General features: G+C 41.8%; 3 protein-coding genes across 6 annotated transcripts; 1 reads left to right on the top strand and 2 right to left on the bottom strand.

Moving 5' to 3' along the window:
• Window positions 1–23,453, top strand: LOC108097989 (UNC93-like protein). 2 transcript variants are annotated; one of them, XM_017200619.2, is made up of 6 exons: window positions 1–875; window positions 14,807–14,934; window positions 19,424–19,558; window positions 19,748–20,153; window positions 20,604–21,457; window positions 21,843–23,453. In XM_017200619.2, the coding sequence occupies exons 2-6, from the start codon at window positions 14,887–14,889 to the stop codon at window positions 22,014–22,016; spliced, it is 1,617 nt and encodes a 538-aa protein (XP_017056108.1). In that variant the 5' UTR covers window positions 1–875; window positions 14,807–14,886; the 3' UTR covers window positions 22,017–23,453. The 2 variants fall into 2 exon arrangements, with proteins under 2 accessions (XP_017056108.1, XP_017056109.1); XM_017200620.2 differs by lacking the exon at window positions 1–875 and adding an exon at window positions 11,426–11,586.
• A 243-nt stretch (window positions 23,454–23,696) lies between these two features.
• LOC108097987 (dnaJ homolog subfamily C member 22) lies at window positions 23,697–25,725 on the bottom strand. 3 transcript variants are annotated; one of them, XM_017200617.2, is made up of 2 exons: window positions 25,363–25,725; window positions 23,697–25,066 (listed from the first exon to the last, which is right to left on the bottom strand). In XM_017200617.2, the coding sequence occupies exon 2, from the start codon at window positions 25,030–25,032 to the stop codon at window positions 23,809–23,811; it is 1,224 nt and encodes a 407-aa protein (XP_017056106.1). In that variant the 5' UTR covers window positions 25,033–25,066; window positions 25,363–25,725; the 3' UTR covers window positions 23,697–23,808. The 3 variants fall into 3 exon arrangements, with proteins under 3 accessions (XP_017056106.1, XP_017056104.1, XP_017056103.1); XM_017200615.2 differs by having other exon boundaries at window positions 23,697–25,050; window positions 25,367–25,725; XM_017200614.2 differs by having other exon boundaries at window positions 23,697–25,050; window positions 25,363–25,724.
• Window positions 25,726–25,912: 187 nt separating this feature from the next.
• Window positions 25,913–27,714, bottom strand: LOC108097988 (zinc finger C4H2 domain-containing protein). Its single transcript, XM_017200618.2, has one exon. It carries the CDS (start codon window positions 27,413–27,415, stop codon window positions 26,405–26,407), a length of 1,011 nt encoding a protein of 336 aa, XP_017056107.1. The 5' UTR covers window positions 27,416–27,714; the 3' UTR covers window positions 25,913–26,404.
• Window positions 27,715–27,752: the final 38 nt, after the last annotated feature.

Below are 27,752 nucleotides of genomic sequence, written 5' to 3'. Positions count from 1 at the left end.
CGGCCAGCGATCAACGTTTGGCCAGCAGCAGCAGCAGTCGAGAGCGATAACGACCAGCTGATTTTTGCCATTATCCATTATTTTATCTGGCATCGTATCGTCACAACAACAGCAGCAACATCAGCAGCTACAACAACAAGGGCATCTCACCCCCGCAACAACAATTACAACAGCGATCTGTGACAAAAAAAACCGAAGAAAAAAAGTGAAGTGATCTCTCCGGCGCTCTCACGCTCTCTCGGCTCTCTCTCGTCGACTTCGGCTCGGGCTTTTTGACTTCGGCTCCGGCTTGTAAATTACTTGCAAAGTTAATTTTAGTCTCGGCTTTTAATACCGTTTTAGTGCGTTTTCAAGTTGGTCGTGCTTCACTCTCCGATCCGACAAAAAATTCAATTCCCAAAAAATAATTCAATAAAATCGAAAATAATCCAGCACACACAACAATTAATATCAAAAATACTGAATGTGACTCTTTGGTGACATATCCTCGTGACTTTTTTTTCGGCTCCATTTTTTTTCCAACGGAAATGTAAACCATTCGCCCCCTAAGCCCCCAGCTTCCTGCTTCGAAGTCCAGAACAAAAGCGCAACCAAATCCAATTACATAACATTTAATTAAATTGCCAAAAAAAAAAAAAAAAAAACAAAATAAAATCAAAAACAATAATATCATAATTCACGAGTTCAAAAACGCGCTCACCAATACAAAGGCGAACGCATTAAAAGACGGAAGTGCATTTTTTTTCGTTAAGCGGCAAAGCAGCGCATCCTGTTTTTGGGCCTTCCACACACGTTCACGCACACACACGCACCCCGAACTAACACACACACACCGAGGACGGAGTCGCTCTCTCGTATAAGAGATTCACATAACGGTAAGTGGATGGGCATATTTAATGTTATAAGGATCCGTAAAATATAAAAATAATACAGTGTCGTATAAAACATTTAAGAATTTATTTTTTTTGAGAAAAAGAAAATAAAATAATATTTATATATGGGTTGACAAAATACGAAGAATACGAAATTTTATTTAAGCTTGGCTTGATTATAGTTAAAGCACATACAATACTAATAGCAAAGCAGGACAAAATATTTTTAGGTAAGCCTACTAATAGTTTTTCATGGATGTTATGTAATAAGAAAGGATACTAATTGTTTTTCTTAAATTATTTTAATAAATTATATTAATGATACTAAACTGTTGAACATTAAAAATTAACTTATATAACACACTTATTTATATAAGAATAATTTTGTTCAAAATGAATGTTTTATATAACCTATCCCAAAAGTGTTTTTCTTTGAAAAATATCAAAGCACTTAGACATTATTTGCATCTATTAATCATTTTATAAAAATACAACAAACTGTCTTAATCATGAGAATTTATTTGTGAAGGCGAACACCCCAAGACAAAACAAATGGTTGGGACAAATATAAATAAACAAATTGCATAAACTTTGCGGCTTAGTGGGACCCAAAACAAAACCTAAAACAAAACAAATTAAAAACCAAACAAAAGTGGAGGTTGTTAGGCAATTCTAATTCTAATGAAAGCCGAGTGGGCGTGGCAAATGGGGTTGTTCCCCCTTAAGCGGAGACTTTAACTAAAACCGATCAAAAATAATTTGTGAGAACCCTTAGGACCACATTTTCCTACAGTTTGTTTGTTTCTATTAATCACAAAAATCACTTGAGTGGTGTGGGTTGAGTAATGCCTTTAAAATGTGGAAACATGGCCACTTTTAGTTACAACCCAATTGTGGCACCCAATTTATTTGTGGCCAAACTTACGATAATCACTTTTCACTTGCTTATTCAAAAACTTTTGCCTATTGCAACTTTCAACTTAGGAAAGTGAATGACTTTCAAATGAAGGGCGATGTGAGTTAATGAAGCTAAAAATTCCAGACTTATGAAGCCTGGTAGCCAAAGGCTAATACCAAATGTTCGATGTACATTAAATACAAGGCTAAAAACTAGTAACAAAAAGTCTAAAGTATTTCTGTAGTAAAAACAGGCAATAAATTATTTGGTTCAGATTATGTTTGAAGGAAATATTTGGGTCGTGTTTAATTTGAAAACAAATTCGCCTAAATTTCCCTACGTACCCGCATCGTTATGTCGGATAATTTGGCACAAATGGCATTTGTGGGTGGTCCACACCCACACGCCCATTTACGGCCATGTGACGCGATGTCTGATGGATACTTTTTGGGATTTGGGACCAGGGGGGTGCCTGGGGACCCGGGGAATCGGAGAGCCGGCCACTTGGGATTTGTGATTTTTGATTTTGGCATGCGCGATGCAGAGACACGGGGCGTTATTTAAGCGATGGCCGCGCATGCGCAGCTTGTCAATCGGCGTCGGCGGCTGGCGGGGCTGCCTTTTTGGCTTATTTGGCTTATATGGCAGGCAACTCACATCTGGCACCCCGGATCAGCATAGAAAACTTTCACTGGGATCCACTAGCGCTGTTTTATTTCATTTTTTTTTATTTTTCTTTAGCTTTTTTTCGAGTTTTCGAGAGCCAGGTCGCATGAAGATGCGTTGCAGGCGGATTTCCGCACACAAATTGCCCACTTTCAATGGCAATTTGCATAAATGTTGCGATAACAAATCACCCAGAAACAACTGCTGCTGACAAACAGAAATACTAATACTAAGTTCTAATTAAAAGTGCTGGCCGCCGGGGAAAAAAACTAATTAACATTTTTCGAGTGCCGCGCGGAGCGAGAGGAGCTGAAAAAAAGTTGAAAAAGTTAAGTAAATAAAGGTGAGAAAATCAATTCATGACGACAGTGGCAAGTCAAGTGCCCACTTGAGTGGAAAATCAATGCACTTCCGCAAAAAAAAGGCAACGAAAAAATCAAACGACAAACACAGGCAAACACAGATACAAATCAAACTCTATTTTTAATTATGAAATATTTATGGCACAATAAGTCGCGCAATAATTGTAAAAACTCATAACGGTACGGGCAATAGAACACGATTATTCTTACCAGATTTATTAAGCCTTATTTAATTGTCAGCTTTATTATTATCCAACCGAAAAAATATATATCCGAGCAATTATTTAAACGCTTTGCGGGCAATTAAAATTTGTTGCTTAATTAAACTATAAACTAAACAATTACATTATTGAATATTCAACGATGAGAATTTTAGGCATTTTTCCAGGCAATCAGCAAATATTTTTACTAACAATTGTTTGAAATATTTAACTATTTTCAAATTGCTGAAAATTAATTATAATGAAATAGCTTTATTACGTTGAAAACATCTTGGCTTTTAAAATCCAAAAAACCTTGATGGCTCTACTTTATTATGCTAGAAATCTCGTTGGAAATAGCAAAACATTCCAATAAATTAACACCAATTTGAAAATGCATAAGTACCTTCTGGCGCAATTGTGTTTAAAACTTTTATTTGACTATTTATTAATAGGTACATCAAATTGGCCTGCATAATAAATTGCCATGAAGAAATCTTTGGGATGACAATTAATAAATTCCTTGCATTTAAATTATCAATTTGTGTATCAGGAAGGCGGTCGTAAATATGCGCTTCTACTTCCAAACATGGCCATAAATAAATACCCCTGAAGTAATCATTATCTAAAATAGATGAAAACAAATACACGAATTATTGTTCTTAATGACGAACGAGCTTCTCAGTTTCTCAGATAGTCGGTCATTAATCAATCAAGAGTATAGCCAAAAAAGCGATAAAAATGGCGGCAACTTAAATTATGGACTCGACCAACAAAATCGAAGCTCATGGGTTTATATATAGTGTGCGATATAGATCGATCCAAGCGGGAAGTTTTCCTTTGTTGATGGGTGAACTTTCTTTATTCCATATGCCATTCGGTTAATTTCCCTATAGGTGATTTTATTTACTCATTCAAGTTTTTCGGGGCTGTTGACGTTGCAGATACAAAACAAAACGAAACACAATGCTGATAATACCACAATGTCTGACTTCTGCGGCTGCTATATGGCAGCTATATGTGCTATCGTGTTGATGTCGTGTTGCGATCGTTTACACAACGAATCTGAACGTCTTGAATGGCAGCTTGACTTTATTACTCATACGCCCCGTGGTCGATCTTAGCTCTTAGCCGCATCCTCGCTGGCACGACCAGTGCCAAATGGCCGGGCAAATATTGTCTCCCGTCGCGTTAATACACTGGGCAAATCAAGTTTATGTAAACTACAAATTAGTACCGCTGCCATATGCCAAATTGGAGCGTCTTCCACGTTATCACTTCATTAAAGTTGGCAACACGGCAAACAGCCGCGCCCATCACCATCATCATCATCATCATCAGCAGTTCGAATCTAGACATCGGGGTGTAATTAGTCAGCCGACTCAGCCGATTTGAATTTTTCGGGGAAGAGTCCCAGAGCCTCGCAGACTCACACTGCTTTTCAGCCCGATAAAGAAGCGAAGTTGGCGAAACTGGTTAACACAACGCGGTGGCTAGAAATGGGCAAAAGGCGGCTTGATAATCGTGCTCGGACTATAGAATTCGCTGAAAGCCATGTTTGCACGTAATCGTATATTTTCCCGGAATTCGCCATAGCATGATTAAATAAGGAGAACAATATCTGATAAAATGCGCCACATATTCACCTCTTTTATAGCGGACATACTGTTTTTTAGCACTAATCCCGCCTTTTATTTACCACACAATTTATGGCTGCTCTATATATTTCATTTAATTGTAATGTTATGCATTCGGAAGGTTAGATAAATTATACAGTTTAGTACTTTAGACAAACAGTAACTGAGATTATTGTTTCAAGGGCACTTAGATCCCTCTAGGTAGAAGTTCCCTAAAACTAAGGCTTTTTTCTGGCCTTAGTGATCTACATTTAAGTGAGTTGGTTGTAAGTGATCGAATCCATAGCCAACGTTGCATAAGCCTCGAAAGTCAGCCACCATGATGGGTGACAAAAATAAAACTAAAACTTGTTTACATCCAATATTGATATATATATATATATATTGTATATACGGATCATACATGTTTGTAGGTTTCTTTTGTTGACGCTGACGAGTTTCTTTTGTGAATGAAATAAACATGAGCGCGCTTGTAACCTCTAGAATCGGAGTTTCAAGGCGATAACTGGGAAAACTTCCAAGCCGGAGTCAAAACTTTCCATTAGCAGGCTCTCCGATCTCCGATCTGCTGATGTTTCATTTTCTTATAGGGTTTTCGGCCAGAAGGGAAAACGAATACAGAAAGACAGAAGGACAGAAAAACGGTAGCCAGCAATCATTATCGTTATAAGGTGCGCTGTGGGTTTTATGATCGGGTTTTATTGTTATTTATAGGCAAATAATTACCAGCTCCCTGCGATAAGGCCAGCGTATGACCAGCCACGTAGCTGATGAGCCCGAATCCGATTCGGAATCCGAATACGGGTGTACGGTGTACGGGTATATAGCATCCAGACTCGTGTCCGCACGCAGATAAGATTCCGTATTCGTTTTCCCACTCGCATTTCATAATATCACCGGGTGATATGATAGTGCTAGAAGCCTCTCAATGGCAAACATTGAACTTTGATGTGCTCGGCGATTATATAACACGTTCATTATGTCCCATTATGCACCTTTTTTTCGCCTTTTTCTCTTCTTTTCTTTCTCTTTCCGTTTCTGTTTCTGTTTTCGAGAGGCTTGGGAAAGACCCGTGTTTCTGCGACGCAGAAAAACACGGATAAAAACGTAGAAACACCAGAGAGCCAAACAATTGAGTTTGAGCCGCAGGCTGAGCAAACACTTAATGACAAACAGCATAGGCGGATTGTGATTTTTGATTTATTGGTCCGAAAAAAAACACAACCGGACAGATGACACGGCAATAATTTGCGAGCAATCTTTTCACACTTAGGTTCTTAGCGTAATTTCATATTTGATACATTTATCAGGCTTATTTTATAGTATTTACCCGAAATTAGTAGGCAAGGCATGAAGGTTTCATTGTCTGCTGCAATACGTTCCTGATTTCGCATTGATATTTATTTAAATTATCTTAGAGCTGTGGACTCTAATTGCTTAGATGACGAGAAGACATTATGACTTGTGCTTTATTTAGCTAAAAAACACACAAGCAGACAGGTGACAAGGCATTATTTCCCTCCCATAATCTTTTCACGCCAAAATTCTTGCCGAAAACAAATTGCTCGCGCAGAAGAATGTGGGTTAAGTAAAGAACTTGATTTTCTACCGCTCGGATAGTCCCCTCCAATTATTCTTACGATCCCAAAGGGACTGAAGCGGAAGTCATTATGACAGATAAAAAGCAGCCAGAGCAAATAAAAACGACAACTTACTGAAAACGAAACTGTGGCGGGCAGGGGAAAAAAATTGAATTGAAATTGAACAGAATGAAAATGAAGCTCAATGCAATGTTTTGTCAGAACACTTTTTGTGGAGTTTGTTTTTGTGAATTATTTTTGCGTTAGTTGTGCTCGCTGTTTGTTGGCTGCCACTAATTGCATTCTAATCGCGGACGAAGGTCTCGGTCTTGGCCATTTTTAGTTCAGTTCGCAGTTCGTTGTGTTACGCGGTGATTCGTTCGGTATTTTCGTTTATTTTTTGCCACTGTGGGAAGCTGTTGGCCAAGATGTGCAAAAAGCAACGCGGCGTATGAGCAATGTTTGCCCGGGCAGCGGCAACGCTGCGTATACTTGATGTGGGAAGAGAAGACGACTGCAGAATATTTTAGGATTTGCTTCCGTTTGCATTTCGCTTGCATTTCGTGTGTGTTTTTGCGATTCTGCTTTAGCTCGATGACAAGGCAGCTGAAAGTGTCGTGAATTGCCATCGCGGAGGGGTGATTACTTTCTAGAACCTTTCACTTTTACGGTTGCACGTGGCGAACCCTTTCGAGAGCCGGAATTTCCCTAGACTTTGCGACTTTTCAGCGTTCTCAGTGTCACTTCCTCCTGGGGACCTAATCCCGGCCAGCTTTTATGGCATATTTATTGTGTAAGACACCATAAAGAGCTGCTGATAGCGATGCGATGCGATACGAATCAATCGATTTATTGCCGGGAGCAGCGAGCCGTAATCTTTACGGCCAACGCCAAATCAATCAATTTAAATTTGATTAAGCCGTGATTTCTGATTTCTGCGCCTTCATACAGGTGCACGGACGGGGTATATATGATATATGGCGGGCATGCCGATTACAGCCTGGTTATACCAATATAACGTTTTATGGCCCGGCCAAATCACGCGAACTCACTCGACGAGGCTCAAATTGGCGGGGCGGAAATTGGCTAACCCGAAACTAAGTTCATATAATATCAAAAACAAAATAATGCCCATATATAACACATATTATATATACGATGTGTATACATATATGATGTATGGCTCGAGGGCTCTGGAAATCATTGTTATTAATACGATTATTGTGTGCACAGTTGCGTGTTAATTTCACTGTGATTTTACCTGGGAGAATCTTTTTTTCTACATGATTTTTTTTTATTATTTTTTGTTTTGTTTTCTGATCTCTCTGATTTGTGACCAGTTGGTTTTTTTTCTTTTTCCCATTTTTCAATTTGTCCCACACACACACAATGCAAATCGCTTTGGCCCCAGCCACGCCCCCAAACCGCCGCACGCCCCTCCGAGATTAACTGTTATTAGGGCCCGGTTATCAAGTCTCAAAATCAATCCGCCTTTGTGCCGATCTCGTTGACATTCGACGGCAATTAAGCCCAAGATTTTAATTATATCACATAGAGCCGGAGAGATACAGCCCGATTGTTATTAAGTAATTGTCGTACAATTGCGTTTGGCCGGTTCAGTCAACTCGGCCGACGGCCAACGGCCAACAAAGCGAAACCATTTTGTTTTGGGCTTTCGGCCAAGTTTGGAGTTGCTTGTTTTCAATATTATTATTTTCGTACATTTTCGCATTTTCGCATACAGCGTGCACAATTAATGAAATAAATTATTGTGATTTATGAATGTGTAGCATTTCCTCAATCGTTTGCCTGCCTTTGTATTCATTTCTTTGCAGCTGTCGTAAATAACTTTTAATAACCACCATTCAGTTATCAATTTCGTGGGCTTGCTAACTCTAATTTCCTGTAGAAACATCTCGTAGAACTCGGGCTATCGGCTGTCTAATCACAACTGGAATTTCACCCCGAAAAACCAATGGCTCGCAAATCTGGCGAAGATCTGAAACAAATCGCGCATACGTCGTGTGCGCCGCAATCTCTAATCCCCTTAGACAATTTGTCGCTGGCCGCAGCAGTGGTCACTTAAGCGATTTGTGTTGTTACTTTAATTAAAATATATATACGTGCCTTGAGTATCGGACACTCCAATAATGAAATGAAATCAGCAGCTAAAAATATTGGCTATAAATAGGCAAATGGCCGCAAAAAGTGTACGTTTGCCCACATTGGAGTGTAAGGCAAAAAGGGGACGACGTCGACGAAAAAAAAAAACCAGTTGGGTTCCCAGCGATTTTTTTAGCCCACTCGAGATCCATGCACGTGACCAGCAAAAAATTGTCATATGTGTGTGGAAATTTTTGTGAAATTTTCAGCCAGCAAACCTGATTATTGGAATTCACAACGAAAAAAAGCCTCAAAGAAATAAGAGTTTAATTAATCAAATATCAATTGATTGAAGTCGCACCGAAGGAGTCAAGAATACTTGATGACTTGGACGCTTTTCATCAGTTGTTATTCGTTTCGTTTTGACCTATTTGAGTTGGTAACAGGCAACAGGCAACAGTTAACAGGTCTTAAGATTTCGTGAGCCACCTGAATCACTTATTTTTTTCGATCGCTGGCAGCTTTTCCTGTTTATGTGGTTTATCAATAGCAATAGCAATAGCAATAGTACCGATGCCGATGACGATGGTTTAGCCTTCGATTGGCTTTGGTTGTTGTAAGCGTTATGCGACTGCCATTCAATTCCATTGTTGGCCGCCGAGTGATAAGCTGTCTCTATCAATCAGCCATTGACTTATGTCGATGGCCTCTCGTGGCTTTAGGGCTTAAGTACACACACCGAATCGAAGATTAATTGATTTTAAACGATCTATTAGACTGATACGGCTGTGGCAACGGCTTACAATGTATCGGTAACGAGATCGCATTGGGGAATCGCAGCCCATTAATGGATGTAGTATCTGGGAAAGTCCAAAGAAGTGCATCTTAATGAGTGGTTTGTTCGAAGGAATTAAAGTGGACGGCAAGCACACCCAAATAAAGTGATGCGATAAACAGCCACTTACTTTCTGGGTGAAATTTAAATGGTTAGCTCGCCGTTAAAAGGTGCATAAAAACTTAATTTGTAATTTATTAGATCATTCCTCTGGGAGAGCCCAGTACTCACTCGAAAACCTCTCAAAGAAGTTAAATACTTTTCTCTGCCACTGTGGGTTTATTCAAATGCCCACCAATGCCAATCGAAGTGTATTGTTGTTTTACCTCAGTCTTGGCTCGTTTTTATTTGTGTTTTTTTTTTTTTTTTTGTGGATCGAAAACTGGGTCAGCCAAATAGCAAATATTTTGTGGGGCTTCGAGCCGCGATCGCAGCTCTTGATCTTCCCTTTAGGCCAGATCCGCGACGCGGCTTGCTGGCTCTATAGCTCTATAGCTCTATAGCTTTATAGCCGACTTATGGCCGATCGGTGTGTGAATAAACCCAGGCATGTGTCAAGTGCGATACCCTTCGACGCGGGCATCATACTTTTATTGACACAACTGCTGTGCGTCGACAGTTGGCGCTGACTGTGAGTGCTCTCAGTAAAATCCATCGCTGTTTTTTTTTTGTTTTTAGCAACTAATCGTTATGAGATATTAGACTGCACTGGGAACAAATTCCCAATAACTTTTTTGAGCTCATTTATGTATTACAACTAATTGAAACATTTGAAAAAAAAACTAACCTATTTGTTTTACCTAATTGATCTACTGTATTTTATTGCCCCTCGTTTCTGACGGTGCACTGCTATTGGTCTGCTGATCTCTATCCCCATCCGTCATTCTTCATTAGCGCCTGTCACTCGATTCTTGACTCTCGAGTGGCCAAAATTATTGATATCCCGATAAACCAAAGGCTCTTAGTCATAGGCACTCGAGCCGTTTCCACGTAGAGCCAGAAATTAGTGGCACTAAACGGAGCGATATTAAACGAAACAAAGGGAAACGGTAGCTAAAAACCGGGCACACACGATTTTATTACCCGGTTTTCCGCGTAACTTTGGGCCAATCATTATCGAACCGGCGAAGATTTACGATCGCCGGCATCGCGGCATCGAAATCACAGTCCACATAATCACGCGCTAATAACCGCGATAACTTGGCCACAAGACGAGCCAGCGAATTCCACGATAGGATGAGCCACCCGAAAAATCGCACCACCCTAAAAAAAAAAACCCAAAAATAGCCGCAAAACCCACCCACCGACCCACCGCCCTTCGGGTGGCGACCCGTTCGCGCGTTTATTAATTAGAATTTACGGTCCGTCCGTTTTCGCGTCCGAATAGATACAATAAATAGCCGATGTATATGAGGCTCGAGCGCCTAATCTTATCGTTCCGGCTCAGCTCTTCAGTTCTTCAAACGGGCTTTCGAACAGCCGAAGAGCTCCTCCTATCGACCAGGAGCGGTCGACCCAACAGATCTCCGGAGAGATCTAATCACTCATCGAAGTAATGGAATTCAGGGAATTGTTTACCCCAAAGGGTTCTTACACAAAGCACACTAAACTCAGTTGCGATAGTGGATATGGTAATTAAAAGATTTCAAGGAGATATCTCTGGAAGAAGATTATTTTAATTATTGGAAAATTTTTTTATCTTAATTCTCACAAGGAAATACCCGCCAAGAAAGTTCCCAAAAATGTTTAACCATATAAATATTATTGCAAAGTATATACTTGCATTTCCCTTTCTGAACCGCTCCTGCATCCTGCCACACGCCCTCTGGCCAATTGGGGATTTAGGGCGCGTGCCACGCCCCCTGGTCAACTATCAGACACCTGCAGCGCCTTCTTGTGTCGGCTATCTCGCGTCACAAGGAATTGGCAGGCGCAAATCAAAGAGCAGAAATGAATCTGGCCAAAATAAAAGAGTTGACAAAAAAAGGGGGAGGGAGGCGGTTAAATAAAATATATAATAATGCGGCTGGGACGGAACGGCGGCCCCTTAGCTCTATCTCTGTCTGATTATTTACAGTTAGCTCCGGCCAGGCGATAACCTTGCCCACATATATCTTGGCCAGCTCTTGGACCGCCATTTGCGATTACCTGCTGGCGACGACGCCGCAGTCGCAGTCGACGTCGACAGCGACGCCTGCCACTAATCACTCCAATTAGCTAGAAAGTGCTTTTCGTTTAAAATTCGCACGTTGTCGCAGTTTCTTGGCATTGTACTGCGAGGCTCTGAGACAGCCACTTGGCCATTTGGAGTTCCCTTTTAGTGGTTCGCTTCACTTCACTTCACAGTCCGATCCCAAAGTTCGACGCTTCCCGATTCCCCGATTCGAGTTCCGTGTCCCGATTCGAAGGATTCGCCTTTTTTTTCCGCCAAAAGTGAGTGAGTGTGCTTGCCGCAGTGACAAATCCTGATCCTGACAAAAAAAAAACCCTTAAACCCTTTACCAAACGTTGACCTGAAAACCCAAGCAAATATAAAAAACAAAAACCGTAAAAACAATAAACCAAGTTAACCAAAAAACCAAAACCGAAAAACCTGAGCGAAGCGAAGCGAAAGAGAAACAAAAACCCATTACAAATAACCAAATTCGAATGCAGACAAAAATAACAAATTGAACAAAATTGTAGTATGTAGTAATAAAAATCAAAACAAGACATTTGCGAACCGACAAACTTGAGTTACTCTATAAAAAATTATACGACTCGTTGAACAAGTGCTATAAAGTATACGGTTTAAGGTTTTCAACTGGCATACAAATAATGATATAGATTTTTTCCATTTGCGGAAACTGAAAAAGTTCCGGGTTTTAGGAAAGTTTTAAGTCTTGAAAAGCATAAAAAGAATAAGCTTCCTTTTTTTTAAATGTTACTTCAAATGGCAGTGGGTTTAAGGAATCCTTTTTAAAAATAACTGCTAGGATATTTTCGGTTTAGTTAACTGTTCCGATAGGTAATAAAACTCTACCTTAATCCTTTTAATGTTGAAATGAACTTGAATGAAATTCGCAAGACTTTTCGCACAAATAAAGTATCTCAGGTGAAGGGCCGCGTAGCAAAATGGAAATAATACATAAAAGCGAGCGAATAGCAATAACAAAAATAACAACTATTGGCACCAGCCAATTTGTAGGCCACTTAAGTCCCGATCTACGCGCGGTGAAGATAATGCAGATTGTCTATAGCCGATTTCGAAACGCGATCGAAAGGGAAACACGACGGACGAGTCGTGTGTTGTGGTTGTGGTTTTTGTTGCGGAGTTTCCGACTTTGATGAGTGCGTTATTTCGCTAGAATAATAATTGAAATTGAAATGCTTTTTTTTAATGACGTTTGGCGCGTGTCGCGTTTTTTATAAGTCTCGTTTTATATACAGATATCTATAGAAAAATTAACCCACACGCAGCGGCCATAAAAATCTTTGGCTCAAATGTAGAGAGAACGCCAATTGCCGGCCAAATTCGGATAATAGATATACTCGTGCAATCGTTCAGTCGTGTGGTATATATTCTTTATATAATCGCTGGCGGCGTTTTCGGTTTCATTCCATCGCATGCCATCAGATATTTGCCATCGGGCAAATCCGACGAAAGTATATCGGCTATCGGCTGAATTAAAGGCGAAAACAACACGTGCTGGCCGAATATTCTGGCTTACCCAGAATATTATATCCCTCCCTATACTATATATATCGACTTGGCCAGCTGTTTGGGTTTTGGGTTTTAAATAATTAGCATTAAACGGCGTCGAGCTTGTTGTGATGACGTCAGTGGCTCGAAGTCGCCAGTAGCAAGTTCTTTATAAGCTCTACTAATTATGGCCAGGTTTTTTGTGACTTCGTTTCTGGATTTCCTTTTCGCACAAAAAGCCCAAAATCCGAACTGCGTCGTTCTATCTGACGTATTATCCGCGATAATAAGCGAATGCGAACGCGAACCAATTCGCCACGGATTTGAGAGCTCTGAATAGATGGTCATCGCAGCGTAATAATCGATTATAATCCGGGTTAAGTAGGGGATTACTTAACCCATATATGGTATGCAAACAGGGTTTTACAGCCGGTGCAACGCTTGCCGCAGTCACTGTTCTCGTGCTAACTAAACTAAACTAAACTAAACTGTCACCGCCATAACACTAAGGCCCATATATAATGTCTATGAAGTCACATGCCGGACAGTCGCGAGTCGCGAGTCACGAATTGCATCACAAAAAGTCGGGGAATAGCTACAGTGACTGCTAAAATGTATGGGCCACTTGGGAGTGCAGTTTGCACAACATTACGCTTGTCGTACAACGCGGCTAAGCTAATCACTTTAAGGTTCCCCTAATGAAATCATCAAGCAGTCACATCTCACTCTGAAATATATAGTCCCTCTTCCCGTAAAGAAGACAATAGTAATAAGAATAACTTTCTTCTAGTAAAATATGAACAGTTTTTCAGAGTTAGAACGCAAAACTATATTTATTCCTACAATTAAGAACACTTGGACACTAATGAATTGTTACAAAATTACTACACCTAACTAAATAGCAATTAACAGTTTTTAGGAACAATGACAGGTAACACTTCGAGAAAACTCCCAAAGGAGAAACACCTTTCCAGTTAAATTACACAAATATGAGTGCACCGAGTTCTGAGAAAACAAGTTTGCCAGTTAAATCCTATTAAGTGGCAGTTCACCGATCCACACGTGACTTTAAATCGGAATCTTAGAGCTAGGCCATCGATATTTTCGGTTGATATCCTCATTTCTCTGCAGACATTTCGTTTTTGGTTGGTTGCTTAGCATAAATGAATATTAATTTATGCAGAATTGTAAAAAGAAACCCGGCGATGATTATAAGTCATAAAGTTTTTAGCAGTTTTATGCTGGAGTTTTGTTTATTTCTGTTAGCATTGTTATTATTGATAATTTTTGCTGTTTATTTCCTTTGAGAATTTCTATGCCAATGTCTGGCCATAAAAAGTTTACCCAATTTTTTTTATTATCATTACTGGTTTTTGTGTGAGTTGTATTTGATATTTTGTTGCTTTTTTTGTTTTTTGTTTTTTGTTGTGTGTCGTCAGGGGTTTCATTGTGTTTTGTCGCTTCAGTTGAGGGGCCTGAATAATAGTTTGGATACCGCCTAATATGCAATTAATTGGACATGAACTTGAACTGCGGCCGAATCGGGGGGACTGGGGATGTCAATTATAAACAATTAGACAATGGCAAAATTGGTAACCAACCGATGGGAACGCGGGCCAAATGAATGGGGAAGACTTTGGCAGAATGCTTCTGAATCTCAAACAGATTCGCAATTGTTCCTGGGTTATAATATACTATGTATACACACAGATATATACTCGTACTGCCAGTTAGTCAAGCAGTCAGTGCCATCAATTTGTCTACAAAATTTCGAACAATTATGGCTCGGTCCAGGCAATTTTCAATAACGAATAGCGAAAATCTTTCTGTATTGAAGTTATTATATTTTTATTATTATTGTTAATACCTCTGTTGAATACGTACGCTAATCGAGTGCTTTGCACACTCGCATTCACAACAAATGGCATTATAATCTTCTAATCGTGTTACATGTATTTTCACTCTTTGCAGGCAACTTTTCCCTTGGGTTAATTGATTAACCAGGCCCAAATAAATACGAAAGGGAGCGGAGAACACAAAGAGCCAGCAAGATGACTGGTTTCACGAACGCCGGCTTCGAGAACGATGAGCCCGTCAAGGTGAGTGTTCCGTAGTACCTTTTTTTTTTTTTTTTTTTGGGTCCCAAGTAGTTCTCTCCCCGAGGAGTGCTTACCTGGTTTTCACCTCCTCATCATTCATTCATCTTGAACAAGTGCTGGACACGTCAACGTACCCATAATGAAATCACCGGCCCACAAATCTTGTAAACAAAGGCGGGCGAAAAGAAATCGCGAAACGAGGCTCATTATTTCGAGATCTGCATAATTAAATGATAACCCTTGCTCAATCATTTCGCATTTAAGAGCACCAGGAAGCCCAATACCAAAGTCCAGGCAGGAACCCCAATTGGTTGCTTAGTTCAGTGGGTTTATTGTGCTTTAATTGTGGCAAAGAAAGGCTTACCTACTCCTTGGGGTTTCCTCATTGCTTATCACAAGGCTGGCACACAGCGAGTTTCCCAGTTCCAGTGGAATATTTAGCCTGTGCTCTGTACAGATTACTAATTCAAGTTATCAACAGGTGCGTTGTCCAAAAGGAAGCCTCCCTACCAAATTTCAACCAAATCGCACTACTCTACAACTATGTACTATAAACAATTATTTTGTCGCCTAGTAAGAGATCCGTTAGCTGGATTAGTGGGGTAATTATAAAGTAATTAACAAGCTTGCACTTAATTATCGCAACTGGTTTACGGATTCAATGAGAGCAGTTGGAGCAGACTGGAGCACATAGGAAGTCTTTTGCTTTTCAATTACTTAAGGTTCAATTATGAAAAGAACCTGACACTGTCTGCAAAATGGAACGAGCACGGCCACTTTACACACACCTGGATCGGGTTTCAATCAAATGGCCTGGGTATTTCCCGGGTTCGCGGAGAACTTATCAAAATGGCCATAAACGCTGCCACTTGACAATTTTTGTCACATTCTCACATAGTTTGTCGTCTCGTTTTTGGCATTCATTCATGCATGGACGCTATGGCGTTTAGCCATATGGCTATATGGCCATATAGCTAATAGGCCGGATTACACTTATCGACTGTCTGGGGCCGAGTGTTTTGTTTTATTTTCTGTTTTGTTTTTTCGCTTACATTTTCTGGTTTCGTTTTGTGTGTGGAATCGCATTGTTTTGATGTTAAGTTAATGACTGCGTTTGCCTTCGCCAAAGAAACCATGTTTTATAATGACACGCGTCATAGTTTTTGTATCAAGACGACCCTCTCGGAGAGGAAGTGTCCAATAAAGCGAAAAACCTGGGCCAACTAAGCCAAAGCTCGGCTGGCGATAATTCCGATGATCATTAGCATTTGGCCACTCCTTTGAGTTTTTAATGAGGCGAAATAAATTTCACCTCAAGAAACCAAATACCGAAGACGAAAAATCGAAAAACCCACGCGAGAAGCAGAAAAGCAGAAAAAGAAATGTGACAGCAGAAAGCGCTCCCCACACACATATTTATGGATATGTCTTAGCCACAAACTTGACCAGCCAGCTGATGGCCAGCCGATTTGGCAATAAATAAGGTAACAGAAACAGAAAAAAACAGACTTACGAAAAAACAAAAGCAAAACCGGGCAAACAAACAGCAACTAACGACAGAAAAATGTATTGCACAATTAAAGCACCGACAAGGTTTCATAATAAAATATTGCCAATTTACAATGGCCCCACCCCCTCGAAAGAGATACCCATGCCCCACCCAGTGTAATCGGTTCTTGGGAGCCATCGAAGCCATCGAAAGCAAACTCGTTTTCCTCGCTTTGGCCAACACAGAACCGCAGCAGCCAAAAAAAAGAAAAATAATAAAAACAAAAAGGAAATACATATTCAAAATCAAAGAAACCAGAGAACGTCCAGCTAACAAACAAACTTACAACGGCGGTCAGCAAACTATCACCTTACTTAAAGCTTACAATCTTTTGAAGGCTGTAAAAGCCCTTTGTATATCGGGTTCTATCGCGCTGACCGCTGCTGTGTGTGTAAAGCACCAAAGCCAAATGGCATGTAAATCGGTGAAGGGGATTTCCAGGGGGAAGGGGGAACTGCGAGCTGGGCAAACACGAAACGTGCCGCGTTTAAAAATAAAACGCAAATCTCGTGCGGGGCAGCGCGTGCGCAACATGTTGCCACACAAACACGGACGCACACACACACACACACACTCGCCCGCACACACTTCCAACAGGCAGTAGGTCGCTGGCAACATGTTGCCGAAGTCATCGATCGACTTTACACCAATGATTCAAAATACTTGAAACCTAAACCACTTGATCAATAGATTGGAGTGTTGTACTCAACATTTATTTCATTATTGCTGGATGAATTCTTTTTACAAATAATAATAAAAATAACGTAAAACCTGAGTTTTTTAAAAGATGAGATACGTGACTCAATTTTCCAAATCTATTTAAATATTTAAAAATATTTACTCCTATTTGTTCTTCTGTTTTAAATACTAACAGAGAGTGGTAAAAATTTTTTTTTTTTTTTGTGCAGACACTCAAACACACTTGAAGAAAATAAAAGAAATACAAACGAATATCAACACACACCTGCGGCCACACTCGAAGAGACGGTCCGCTCACCTGGCCGCTTTTAACTGGTTTGCGGCGGTTTTTGTTTGTCTCAACTAGCGGCGTCGCTGCCAACACTCTCGCATATCATTATGGCCCGTGTGCACTGGCATTATTATTACGCGCACTTGTTCCAAAGCCGAGCTTGGCGTTTCTTTGAAAAAAACTGGAGAAAAATGGGTGAACAAAACCTAAATATCAGCTGTTAGCGGGAAAAGCACACCGCAACAAACAGGCGAGCACACAAATAAAACAAAAAAAAAAGGGAAAAACAAACACAGACAGTCGAGAGTGGTTTCCAGTTGGCTTTGTGCATTGTCATGATTTTTTTTCTTGCTTTTCTTACCTACTTGTAAATGCTAGCCCACATTTATTTGCATACACTCGCGGTTTAAGAAACGCAGCCAATGCCTGAAAATCCCTAAAACATTTCTCTGGAATTCTCCAAGCGATTACTTCGTTTTTGCTTGGGATATATATTTAATGCAAATATTCTAAGTATGCATTTCATCTGGATGTTTGCCAAGCTTTCGCACACAGGGCGTATGCGCAATATTGAGTTTTTGGCTCTCCCTTTTCGATTTCAAGAGTTCGATTGCACTTTTTCGTTTTCTGTTCACTTGACTTTTGATTTTACACTTATTCCTTGCCAATTAAATGCGACATTTAAGAGTTCCAGGTATTATATCTTTTTTTGCCGTGTGTGTTTGTTGACTTTTTTAATGGTTTGCCATTTTTTTTTTCTGTTTTCGTTTTTAATAAAAATTTAAATGCAATTTTATTATGCTGATAAGTGGCGAGGGGATTTTTGTATCTGAATATCTGTCTGCAATTTGCATACAAACAAAACGGGGTTCCTATAGCCCCCCATCCCGTTAAATCTGGCGATTTCCTTAAGTTTTAAATCGTGTGAACAGCGGCAACTATTATGCGCTGTAATTAAGTCCATATTGTTGGCAGCCCCGCGGCAAATGGAAGCAAAAACAAAAACAGAAGCAAAGCAACAAAATGTCGAGTGTAATCGATTTTGACTTGCATAACAACGCGTGTGGGTTAAACCGACCCCCCCTTCAAAACCGACGCCCCTGACTGCCGATGTAACCTTCTTGCCCTGTGCGGTGCATGCGAAATCGCCATTTTCGGCGTGGCTTTGGGCCCGGGTCTTGCTCTCGGTCGGTTCTCGGGACCCAGACAGGCACCACAGGCACCACGGGCATTTTGATGGCCGCCGTTTTAGCGGCGAACGAACGAACAACGAAAAACGCGCCGCGCCACGCATGCGCAATGCGAAAAGCGCGCGCGAAACGCGAGCAAAACGCGTGCGGCCTTTTTAAATTCATTTCGGATCAGTCCAAATTTTTCCCCCTGGGGTTTTTTTTAGAAACTAAAAGCGTAAAATGCGCCAACATATAAATATTTAATTAATGTGTAGTGTGTCAAGCAGCGAACAAGACAAGAAAACGAAAGCTAGCAAGAGAAAAGACGAACTCTTGATGCTCTTTAAGTAAAATATCCTTTTAAAAATATCACTTGAATATTTCCATTTACCAATATTCCTAAAATTTCTTACAAAACATAGCACTTAAGGTAGTACATCATTATGATTTGTTTTAAGTCCCCTCATTTTTTACTGTGCATTTCTCCCATTTACAACCCAATGGAGATTAGTTTTAATTATCATCCATTTTGGGGGACAATTTAAATAAATTTGTTCAAAACACAAAGGCATAATAAGAAAGTTAACGCTGCCCCGAAAATGGGGAGATGGGAAAGAAAGTAGGATCATGATCATCCATCCACATCCACATTCACAGCAACAACTTTTAGCTGCACTCCTCGAGATCCAAGATCTGAGATCTGCTGCGGTGACCAAAGCCAAAGCCAAAAACGAATGCCGATCGGTTGCCACTTTGCTTACGATATCTTTTCTTTGCTTGCTTTTCGTTTATTTTTAGCCAAAAGCTGGTTTCGAGCCCGACACCGCCTCGCTGCGAGAGAAAGTTGTGCTGAATCCGGGCGAGAAATGGCGCATCTTAAAGAATATCTCGATCATCTCGATCGCCTTCATGGTGCAGTTTACAGCGTTTCAGGTGAGACAACATTGCCAGCTCGAAAATCGTTTCGAAATCGCAATTCACTTATACAACACAGTAATGTAACGTAACGTAATGATACTAAATATTTAAATTGTTAATTGGGAATATTATGAAACCCCAATGTACTAATAATAAATGGTTACAAGTTATTAAATTATTTGCTTATTGTTTTCGCAATTTTAGGGCACGGCCAACCTGCAATCGTCTATCAACTCGAAGGACGGCCTCGGAACAGTCTCGCTGAGTGCGATCTACGCCGCCCTGGTGGTGTCCTGCATCTTCCTGCCCACGCTGATCATCCGCAAGCTGACGGTCAAGTGGACCCTCGTGTGCAGCATGCTCTGCTATGCACCCTACATCGCCTTCCAGCTCTTCCCGCGCTTCTACACCCTGGTGCCCGCCGGCATCCTGGTCGGTATGGGTGCGGCACCCATGTGGGCGTCCAAGGCCACCTACCTGACGCAGGTGGGACAGGTGTACGCCAAGATCACGGAACAGGCGGTGGACGCCATCATTGTGCGCTTCTTCGGCTTCTTCTTCCTGGCCTGGCAGTCCGCTGAGCTCTGGGGCAATCTCATCTCCAGCTTGGGTGAGTTATCAATCATTACTATTACTATTCCAGATATGCTTAGTCGCCTCCTGATTCCCGATTGATTCCCTCTGGAACGGAAAACAGTTGCTCATAAAAATTCCGAAAAGTCACTGGCAATCTTATCGAGCCATAAAACTTACTACAGTATTAGCTTTTGATTTAGCCAGCTACCAGAGATCATAAAACTACCGCCAGCGCCATTTGATACCGATTACCGGGCACTTTTACCAATCCCCAATTGCCGGAAATTTACAGAGTCAGTAAACATAGATTTGATTAGTTTCGGGCGAAAAACAAAGTTGTTTCGTTGAATTAATTTGTTTTGGAATAATGGAGTTCCCCGTTTAATTTAGTGGGGCATTAGGTACAGATCTCGCCGCTAAATTCTAGGATATTGATTATAGGTTTTCCGGGTTACTAATGGCATATCCTTTTTGTTTCCTGTAGTCCTTTCCAGCGGAGCCCATGGTGGAAGCAGCAGCTCGAACACGACGATCAGCGCGGAGGACTTGCAGTACTGCGGCGCCAACTTCTGCACGACCGGAAGCAGTGGACACGGCAACCTGGAGCGGCCGCCAGAGGATGAGATCTTCGAGATCACGATGATCTACCTGTCCTGCATTGTGGCCGCCGTCTGCATCATCGCCTTCTTCCTCGATCCCCTGAAGCGTTATGGCGAAAAGCGCAAGGGGTCCAACTCGGCGGCGGAGCTCTCGGGACTGCAGCTGCTGTCGGCCACCTTCCGCCAGATGAAGAAGCCGAACCTGCAGCTCCTCATCCCGATCACCGTGTTCATCGGCATGGAGCAGGCCTTCATCGGCGCCGACTTCACCCAGGCCTACGTGGCCTGCGCCCTGGGCGTGAACAAGATTGGCTTCGTGATGATCTGCTTCGGCGTGGTGAACGCCCTCTGCTCGATCCTCTTCGGATCGGTGATGAAGTACATTGGCCGCATGCCGATCATCGTTCTGGGCGCCGTCGTCCATTTCACCCTGATCACCGTGGAGCTCTTCTGGCGCCCCAATCCCGACAACCCCATCATCTTCTATGCGATGTCCGGTCTTTGGGGCGTCGGCGATGCCGTGTGGCAGACGCAGATCAACGGACTGTACGGACTGCTCTTCCGCAGGAACAAGGAGGCCGCCTTCTCCAACTACCGCCTGTGGGAGTCCGCTGGATTCGTGATCGCCTACGCCTACGCCACCACGCTCTGCACGCAGATGAAGCTCTACATCCTGCTGGCGGTGCTCACGCTCGGCTGCATCGGCTACGTGATTGTGGAGATCCTCTACAGGAAGAAGGTGAGTTTACAGAGTTCACTGTTAGGTGTTATTAGAAGCTCAATGGAGGTACTTCAAGGAGCAGTGGCTCATGAAAGATTTCTCATAACTTGTCATTATAAATTTTATATTTACTTATTTAAATTTCGAAATCAAATTGTATTTTCATTTCCCTTTGGACGCTGTGCCCAAAAGTCGGCAAGTGTTTTTGGATTTTAGATATTCATTATAAATATTAGAAATGAAATTTTCAAATTCAAGATAGCATTTCCATAAAATCACCGCAAATTCTCCAAACTAATCAACTAAATTCACTATGAGGAACTCTTCTCCAAACACGCCGATAAGTAGGCAATGAAAACTTAAGTCCACCGATTGCTAATCCGTTTTGTGTTATCCTTTGCAGCAACGCAAGGTGAAGAAGCAGGAGAGGCTGGAGGCGGCGGAGAAGGAGAAGGAGGCCGCTGCCGCCGCAGCTGCTGCCGCTCTGGCCGCCGCAGAGGCAGGTCCCGATGGCGTCGAGGAGACCGACGACGAGCTGGACGATCTCGAGGAGGACATTGTGGTCACGCGCCTGTAAATGTGTTATTCTCCCCTAAACGTGCACCCCCGAAAACCCACAAGCCCCTCACAAGCCCCACATTCCATCAGTTATCGATAGAAGGAGAGAACAGAAGGAGAACATCGGAAGCGTTATCGATTCAACTATCCACTTTGCATATGCGCTATCGATAGCATAGTATAGTTAACAATCCTGTCGATAGGCATAACGGCAAAATAACGCTCCATTATCGATAATCAAGAAAAGACATCAACTGGCGCCGATCGAAGGACGCAAGGCGTTGCATACTTTTGTGGTTGTAGTTTTGTAGTAGAACATTTGTACCCCTCACCCCCGAAAACCCGCTCCTGCAAAAGAGAAGAAACCATTTAGCTCAAAGCCCAAACGCGTTTGGCGTTTGGCTTAACTTTAGTTTGTACATACAGAGAAGAGATCGAAAAGGGCGACATGCTAATTAAATGCAAAGGCAGTGAGAAACCCCGGAAAATGCAAAACTTTTGTGTCTTAGTCTAGGTGTAAGCACACTCGCACTTGTGGCTTATATTCACGCTCTATTCTCAAATATATCTTTTTGAAATTGAGGCGTTTTTATAAGCCCAGTGCCACACAACCATTCAAGCGAAAAACGCACACACCTACACACGAGATACACACACTGCAACAGTGTGCGTGTCCACAATGCCTAACAAATTGTTATTTTATTTTAAAGTGTATTTTTACTGTAGTCTATCCTTAAACGAAAATTGTAATTCCCCTCCCTTTCTTGTAAATTGAGTTTTTTGTTTTTTTTTTTAAAGAAAACGTGATAATCCATAGACGGCCACACGAAACACAAGAACAGTCACAAAAAAAAAACAATTATATAAAAATAGTCAAATTTGTAAAGTTTAAAATACACTGGCCCTAAAGGAATACATATTTAAAAAATATGTATACTATAGATCAGTGCAAAAGTGAAAAAAAAAAAACAAAACGAAAAGCAATTAATTAATATATAAATATATCTTTAAACAAAAAAGCAAAAAATCTAGTAGGCAAAATGTTATATACACATTTTTTGCTCAGTATTATGTTTTAAACTACATTTAAGCGAGTTATTGTTTCCTGTTTATATTTTTTTGTCGTAAACCCTATTTTTACGATTTTTTCTGTTTTTCGATTTCGAGTTTGATTTTTTCTTCTTCTTCAACAAACTCCCTGCGATGGCAATTAAGATTAATGAGAAATCTAATTATATATCACAATTACATCTACAAAGCGATATATATATTTTTCGTTTTATTTAAACGTTTTACTTAAATGTTAATTGAAAAAATACACACACACACACAAACAAATTTGTGAGAAAAAAAAATTACAATAAATATTTTTTCTTTTTTTTTTTTTTGCTTAGCATGTTAAGTAGTTCATTATATTATGTAAAACATATAAAATAAATAAATGAATATAAATCTATTTGAAATGGTTTTCTTTACTGGAGAAATTAAACGTGATTTGGTAATATTCTGCCGTTCACGCCTTAATTAGTTGAAGGCGTTACTTATCGGGCGACACGAAAGCGAAGCTAATTTTCTACTATTTCCGTACTTATATTGAAGTTTTATGTGATGGAGTCAATTTTACCGACTTTTGGATACCTAGTATGAAGGTTTTTTACTACGCTTGAGTGTTACTCAAAATAATTTAAAGACTTAAAACTGAGAATTAAATCCCCAACAGATGGGCATCTTATTTAATGAATTTAATAATTTAATAATTACTGAACTCGAAAGAGGCCAGCTAACTACGACTAAATGGACGACTGCTGCACTCAGAGGACGATGGCTTCGTCCTGCTGGAACTGTTTGTTCTTGCGTCGCCGATTGGACTTGATCTTGCTGAGCACACTGTAGGCCTGCTGGATTTCGATAAAGCGCTGGTGGGCCTGAGCCCGCAGAGCCTCGTCCTTGACCTTGTCGGGATGGTGCTCCTTGGAGAGCTTCCTGTAGGCGGCGGTGATCTCCGCCTGCGAAGCGGTGGCACTCACGCCTAGCACCTTGTACGAGTTCCTCTCGCCATCCACGTCCATGCTCTCGAACACCTCCTTCCATGTCTCGTACCACCCATGATGTTGGGCATAGTTGTAGGTGTCCAGCAGCGCCTGCTTGAGGTCGGTCCACCAGGCGGAGGCCAGGAAGTTGTGGAGGGCCTCGTGGATGGGCACCTCGCCGCCGTCCTCGTCCGAAATGGTGCCATTGAAGTACAGGAAGCTGCCCCAGAAGGCGCAATAGATGATCACAGCGGTGGTCAGCTTGAAGGTCCTTTCGCCGGCGCTTCCTCGTCGTGGTGGGGTTCTGCGCCACTGCTTGGACAGCCCATCGAAGGTCAGCGCGGAGACGAGGCCAGTGAGCAGCAGGGAGTAGGTCTCGTCGTAGATGAGATACCTGGCCGGATAGGCCAGATAGGCGGCCAAAAGGCAATGCCACCAGACGCCCTGCTCACGTCCAATGTTGCCGACCAGCCAAACGCCCAACGACACGAAGAGCGGTATGGCCCAGTGGAGGATGCTCAGATCCCAGCCACCGACAAGCGTTTCCGGTATGGCCATGGAGCACACCTGGCCAAAGAGATGGCCGATCATCACCTGGCCCACGAATCGCTTTGAGGAGTATGTGGGTTTCGGGTACGCCTGCAGCTTGGCCACAAACTGCTTGACGAATCTCGGATCCTCGTTGGCATCCCGCACATACTCGGGGATCAGGAAGAGCTCGCCCATCCAGCCGATGCCCATGTAGCCACCCAGGGTACACCACCAAATGAAGGCGTGGCGATCGCGGTGCAGATACAGATGGTGCAGCCCGAAGATTCCACCAAAAAGCCAGCAGAGATAGGCCACCACCACCGATTTCTGTGGCGGCAGAGCGTTCATCTCCTTGTTTTTGCCCTTGCTCGGGATCTGGATGCCATTGGACTTCGATTTTGATGAAGATGCGCTGGGAGGATCGTTGGATTTGCCCTTGCTGGCGACTGGGGAAACCGTCTGCTTGGTGCCCATGGTGCTCCAAGTGGGTTACTAAAACAAATGGAGACTTTTTTTTTATAAAATAGTTTGATTATACACAAACTTCGAAGAAAAAAATCTCATCGTTTGAAATTCTATGAAATTGTTCAAATCGCATTGGACTTTTTTACACCTTTTGCCATTTAAATTTTATCAAGTTACAAGCTTTTATCATGTTTTTAGGACAACAGAAATTGAGAACAAACAAAATTAATAAAAAAAAACCCCGATTATGACTTTAAATTATATATTTAAAACCAGGAGCATATCGGAATCTAAAGAAATATCATTCTTTTTAGGTCACTTTATACAGGAGACATTTACCTACACTCAATCGACCTCGATTTCTTGTGAAATTGTCGCTGCGCAGGCGCACTTTTTGGCCACGACTGTAAATGGTAGAAAGAGAGGCGGGGAAAGACGCAGCGGCAGAACTTTCTCTTTTCACAAATTCTACACACGAAGTAACAACAAAACAGTTAACTGAACCACAGAAAAAAAATATATAGAACACGTTTACTGATGCGATTTCTTTTAGACGGTTTTTTTACTTTTTTCTTTAAATAATAATCACAACGACTAAAATAAGACTCGCAGTAACAAAGTTTGTTGTTTTGCGGGCCGGATCAAAAAATTGAATAAAAAAAATCAACTTGTTGCTGGTAAAGCTTAGTGTGACCAGATTGTTATGTCGGCTGAAATACTAGTGATCTAAATGAACTAAAAAGTGATGTTTAAAAAATTGTTTTTAGTGTTCCGTTTCTTAAGATCTTTGATTTTCCAGAATATATTTGAATTGTACTAAATTCTGACATCAGGTTTTTAATGTTTTTTATAAATAAAATTTCCTAAATTCGATTATTTCTATTAAAAATGCTTTTAAAAATTAAGTACTTTTATTTCCTTTTTTGTCGCTTAATATGGCATACTCGCATATTTTGCGTGGCTTACATGTATAAAAAGAATTGGTTTTCGATAATTTGACACATTATTTGAGCTTTTACAATAACCTTAGCCTATGATTAAAGTAGAAATAAAAATCAAATTCAATGGGATATACCGACTAAACTTGTGATGAGAAATTCTTGATGGCAGGTGTGTTATGAATTATACAGAATTTAGAATAAGTTTTAAAATATTGTGTTGAAACCAAACTGCAATTAATATTCTGTTTCATCTGACACAGTAACTATTGTTTTTGAATTTAAAAAATCCATCGGCGCACCTGCATACTTTGTTATGTAATACTTTCATTTTTGATTAATAAATAGAAGTTAAAAAAAAACATATTGTTTAAGGGCTAATATTCCGGAACCAGCTCCGGACTTAAGATGAGTGTAGTTTGCTGGTCTTTAAGGTTCGCCGCTTAGTTGTTCTTCTTCTTGGGCTTCTTGGGGTTGCGGGAGCGCGACTTGGCCTTGCAAAGCGGACAGATGGGCGCATTTCGGTGGATCTGCTGGTGGCAGGATAAACAGGACTTCATCGGCGGCGGCTGCTGACGGAGATTCACATTGAAGTCAGAGCGGAACGACGGATGGTGCCCGATGCCGATGGAGGGCGATTGCTGAAGTCGATTGCTGGGCGGCGGCGGTGGTGGTGGTGCTGAGAAATCGCCCTTGCCCAGACGCACTGCAGCAGCGGCCGCAGCGGCTGCGGCAGCAGCACTGCCCGCTCCCGGTGGTGCGGGCGGCATGAAGGCGTGTCCCGGATTTCCGCCCCCGGCTCCTGCACCGCCTACAGATCCGCCACCACCGCCAGCTCCTCCTCCGCCGCCTCCTCCTTGGCCTCCGGTCGACGGCAGGGCGGTCACTGTTGCCTCTGGCATCAATGGATGCCGGGCGTGCGGACGGGCCAGCGACGAGGTCTGATTAACCGAGGCCGCCGCGGCTGCTGCAGCCGCAGCTGCTGCCGCCGATTGGGCGGCTACCTTAAGAAAGTTGGTCTGGAAGCGATCCTTGGAGATGGGACTGCCTTCCTCCTCGTGCAGATCCCTCAGCGGACTGAGTCCCAGATAGTCCCGTCGCATGTGGTCGATCTGGTACTTGAGTGCCAAGTACTCCTCGTACACTCGGTTGGCCATGTCAAAGGAGCGCGTCTGGTTCTCTTTCGTCTGCTTGATGATGTTCTCCATATCGTTGATATCCGCATGGATCTGGCGCAGCTCCTCCACGTGCGACATCTTCTCCTCGAGCAGGTGCTCCATCTCCTTGCGGTACTCCTCCAAACACTTCTCCTCGTCGTCGCTCAGTTTCACCTCCTTGATGATCCGCACCTTCAGCTTTTCCAGCGACAGGGTCTTGTCGCGTATATCCTTGATGGCCTCCAGTTTGGCGTAGTAATGCCGCTCGTTCGAGCTAGAAATCTCGCTGGTGGCCATTTTCAATCCAAAGCGCTCTGTGTGGTATTCTTGGATGAAATATTTTCGGAAGACTCGAGTGTTTTTTTTTTTTGCTTGGGCCCCCTCCCCTGGCCGAATGTTTATTTAGCGCTTTTCAACCAGTCTTTTGATGCGGTGTTAGGTTTATCAGTTGGTCCTCGGGCATCTGATTATGTGTTTGGATTTCGGGGTGGTAGTTCTAATCAGTGGGCAACTTTTAATTGACTTTTTCGCTTTTTATTCAATTTTTTCGCTGCTTTGTGTATATTAGAGTAGAGCTGGACGAAAACTGATGTTTTCACGATACTATCGATGTATCCGAAACTATCAACTATCG

This window comes from Drosophila ficusphila, unplaced genomic scaffold, assembly GCF_018152265.1.
Source record: "Drosophila ficusphila isolate 14025-0441.05 unplaced genomic scaffold, ASM1815226v1 contig_197, whole genome shotgun sequence".
NCBI lineage: Eukaryota > Metazoa > Arthropoda > Insecta > Diptera > Drosophilidae > Drosophila > Drosophila ficusphila.
This window is presented reverse-complemented; position numbering and strand designations above follow the sequence as displayed.

Bases quoted from the DNA above. Each gene is read 5' to 3' on its own strand.
- LOC108097989 (XM_017200619.2), top strand. From the start codon at position 14,887: ATGACTGGTTTCACGAACGCCGGCTTCGAGAACGATGAGCCCGTCAAG. The intron at 19,559-19,747 runs GTGAGACAACAT...TCGCAATTTTAG, and splicing joins TGCAGTTTACAGCGTTTCAG to GGCACGGCCAACCTGCAATC. The intron at 21,458-21,842 runs GTGAGTTTACAG...TATCCTTTGCAG, and splicing joins AGATCCTCTACAGGAAGAAG to CAACGCAAGGTGAAGAAGCA.
- LOC108097987 (XM_017200617.2), bottom strand. From the start codon at position 25,032: ATGGGCACCAAGCAGACGGTTTCCCCAGTCGCCAGCAAGGGCAAATCC.
- LOC108097988 (XM_017200618.2), bottom strand. From the start codon at position 27,415: ATGGCCACCAGCGAGATTTCTAGCTCGAACGAGCGGCATTACTACGCC.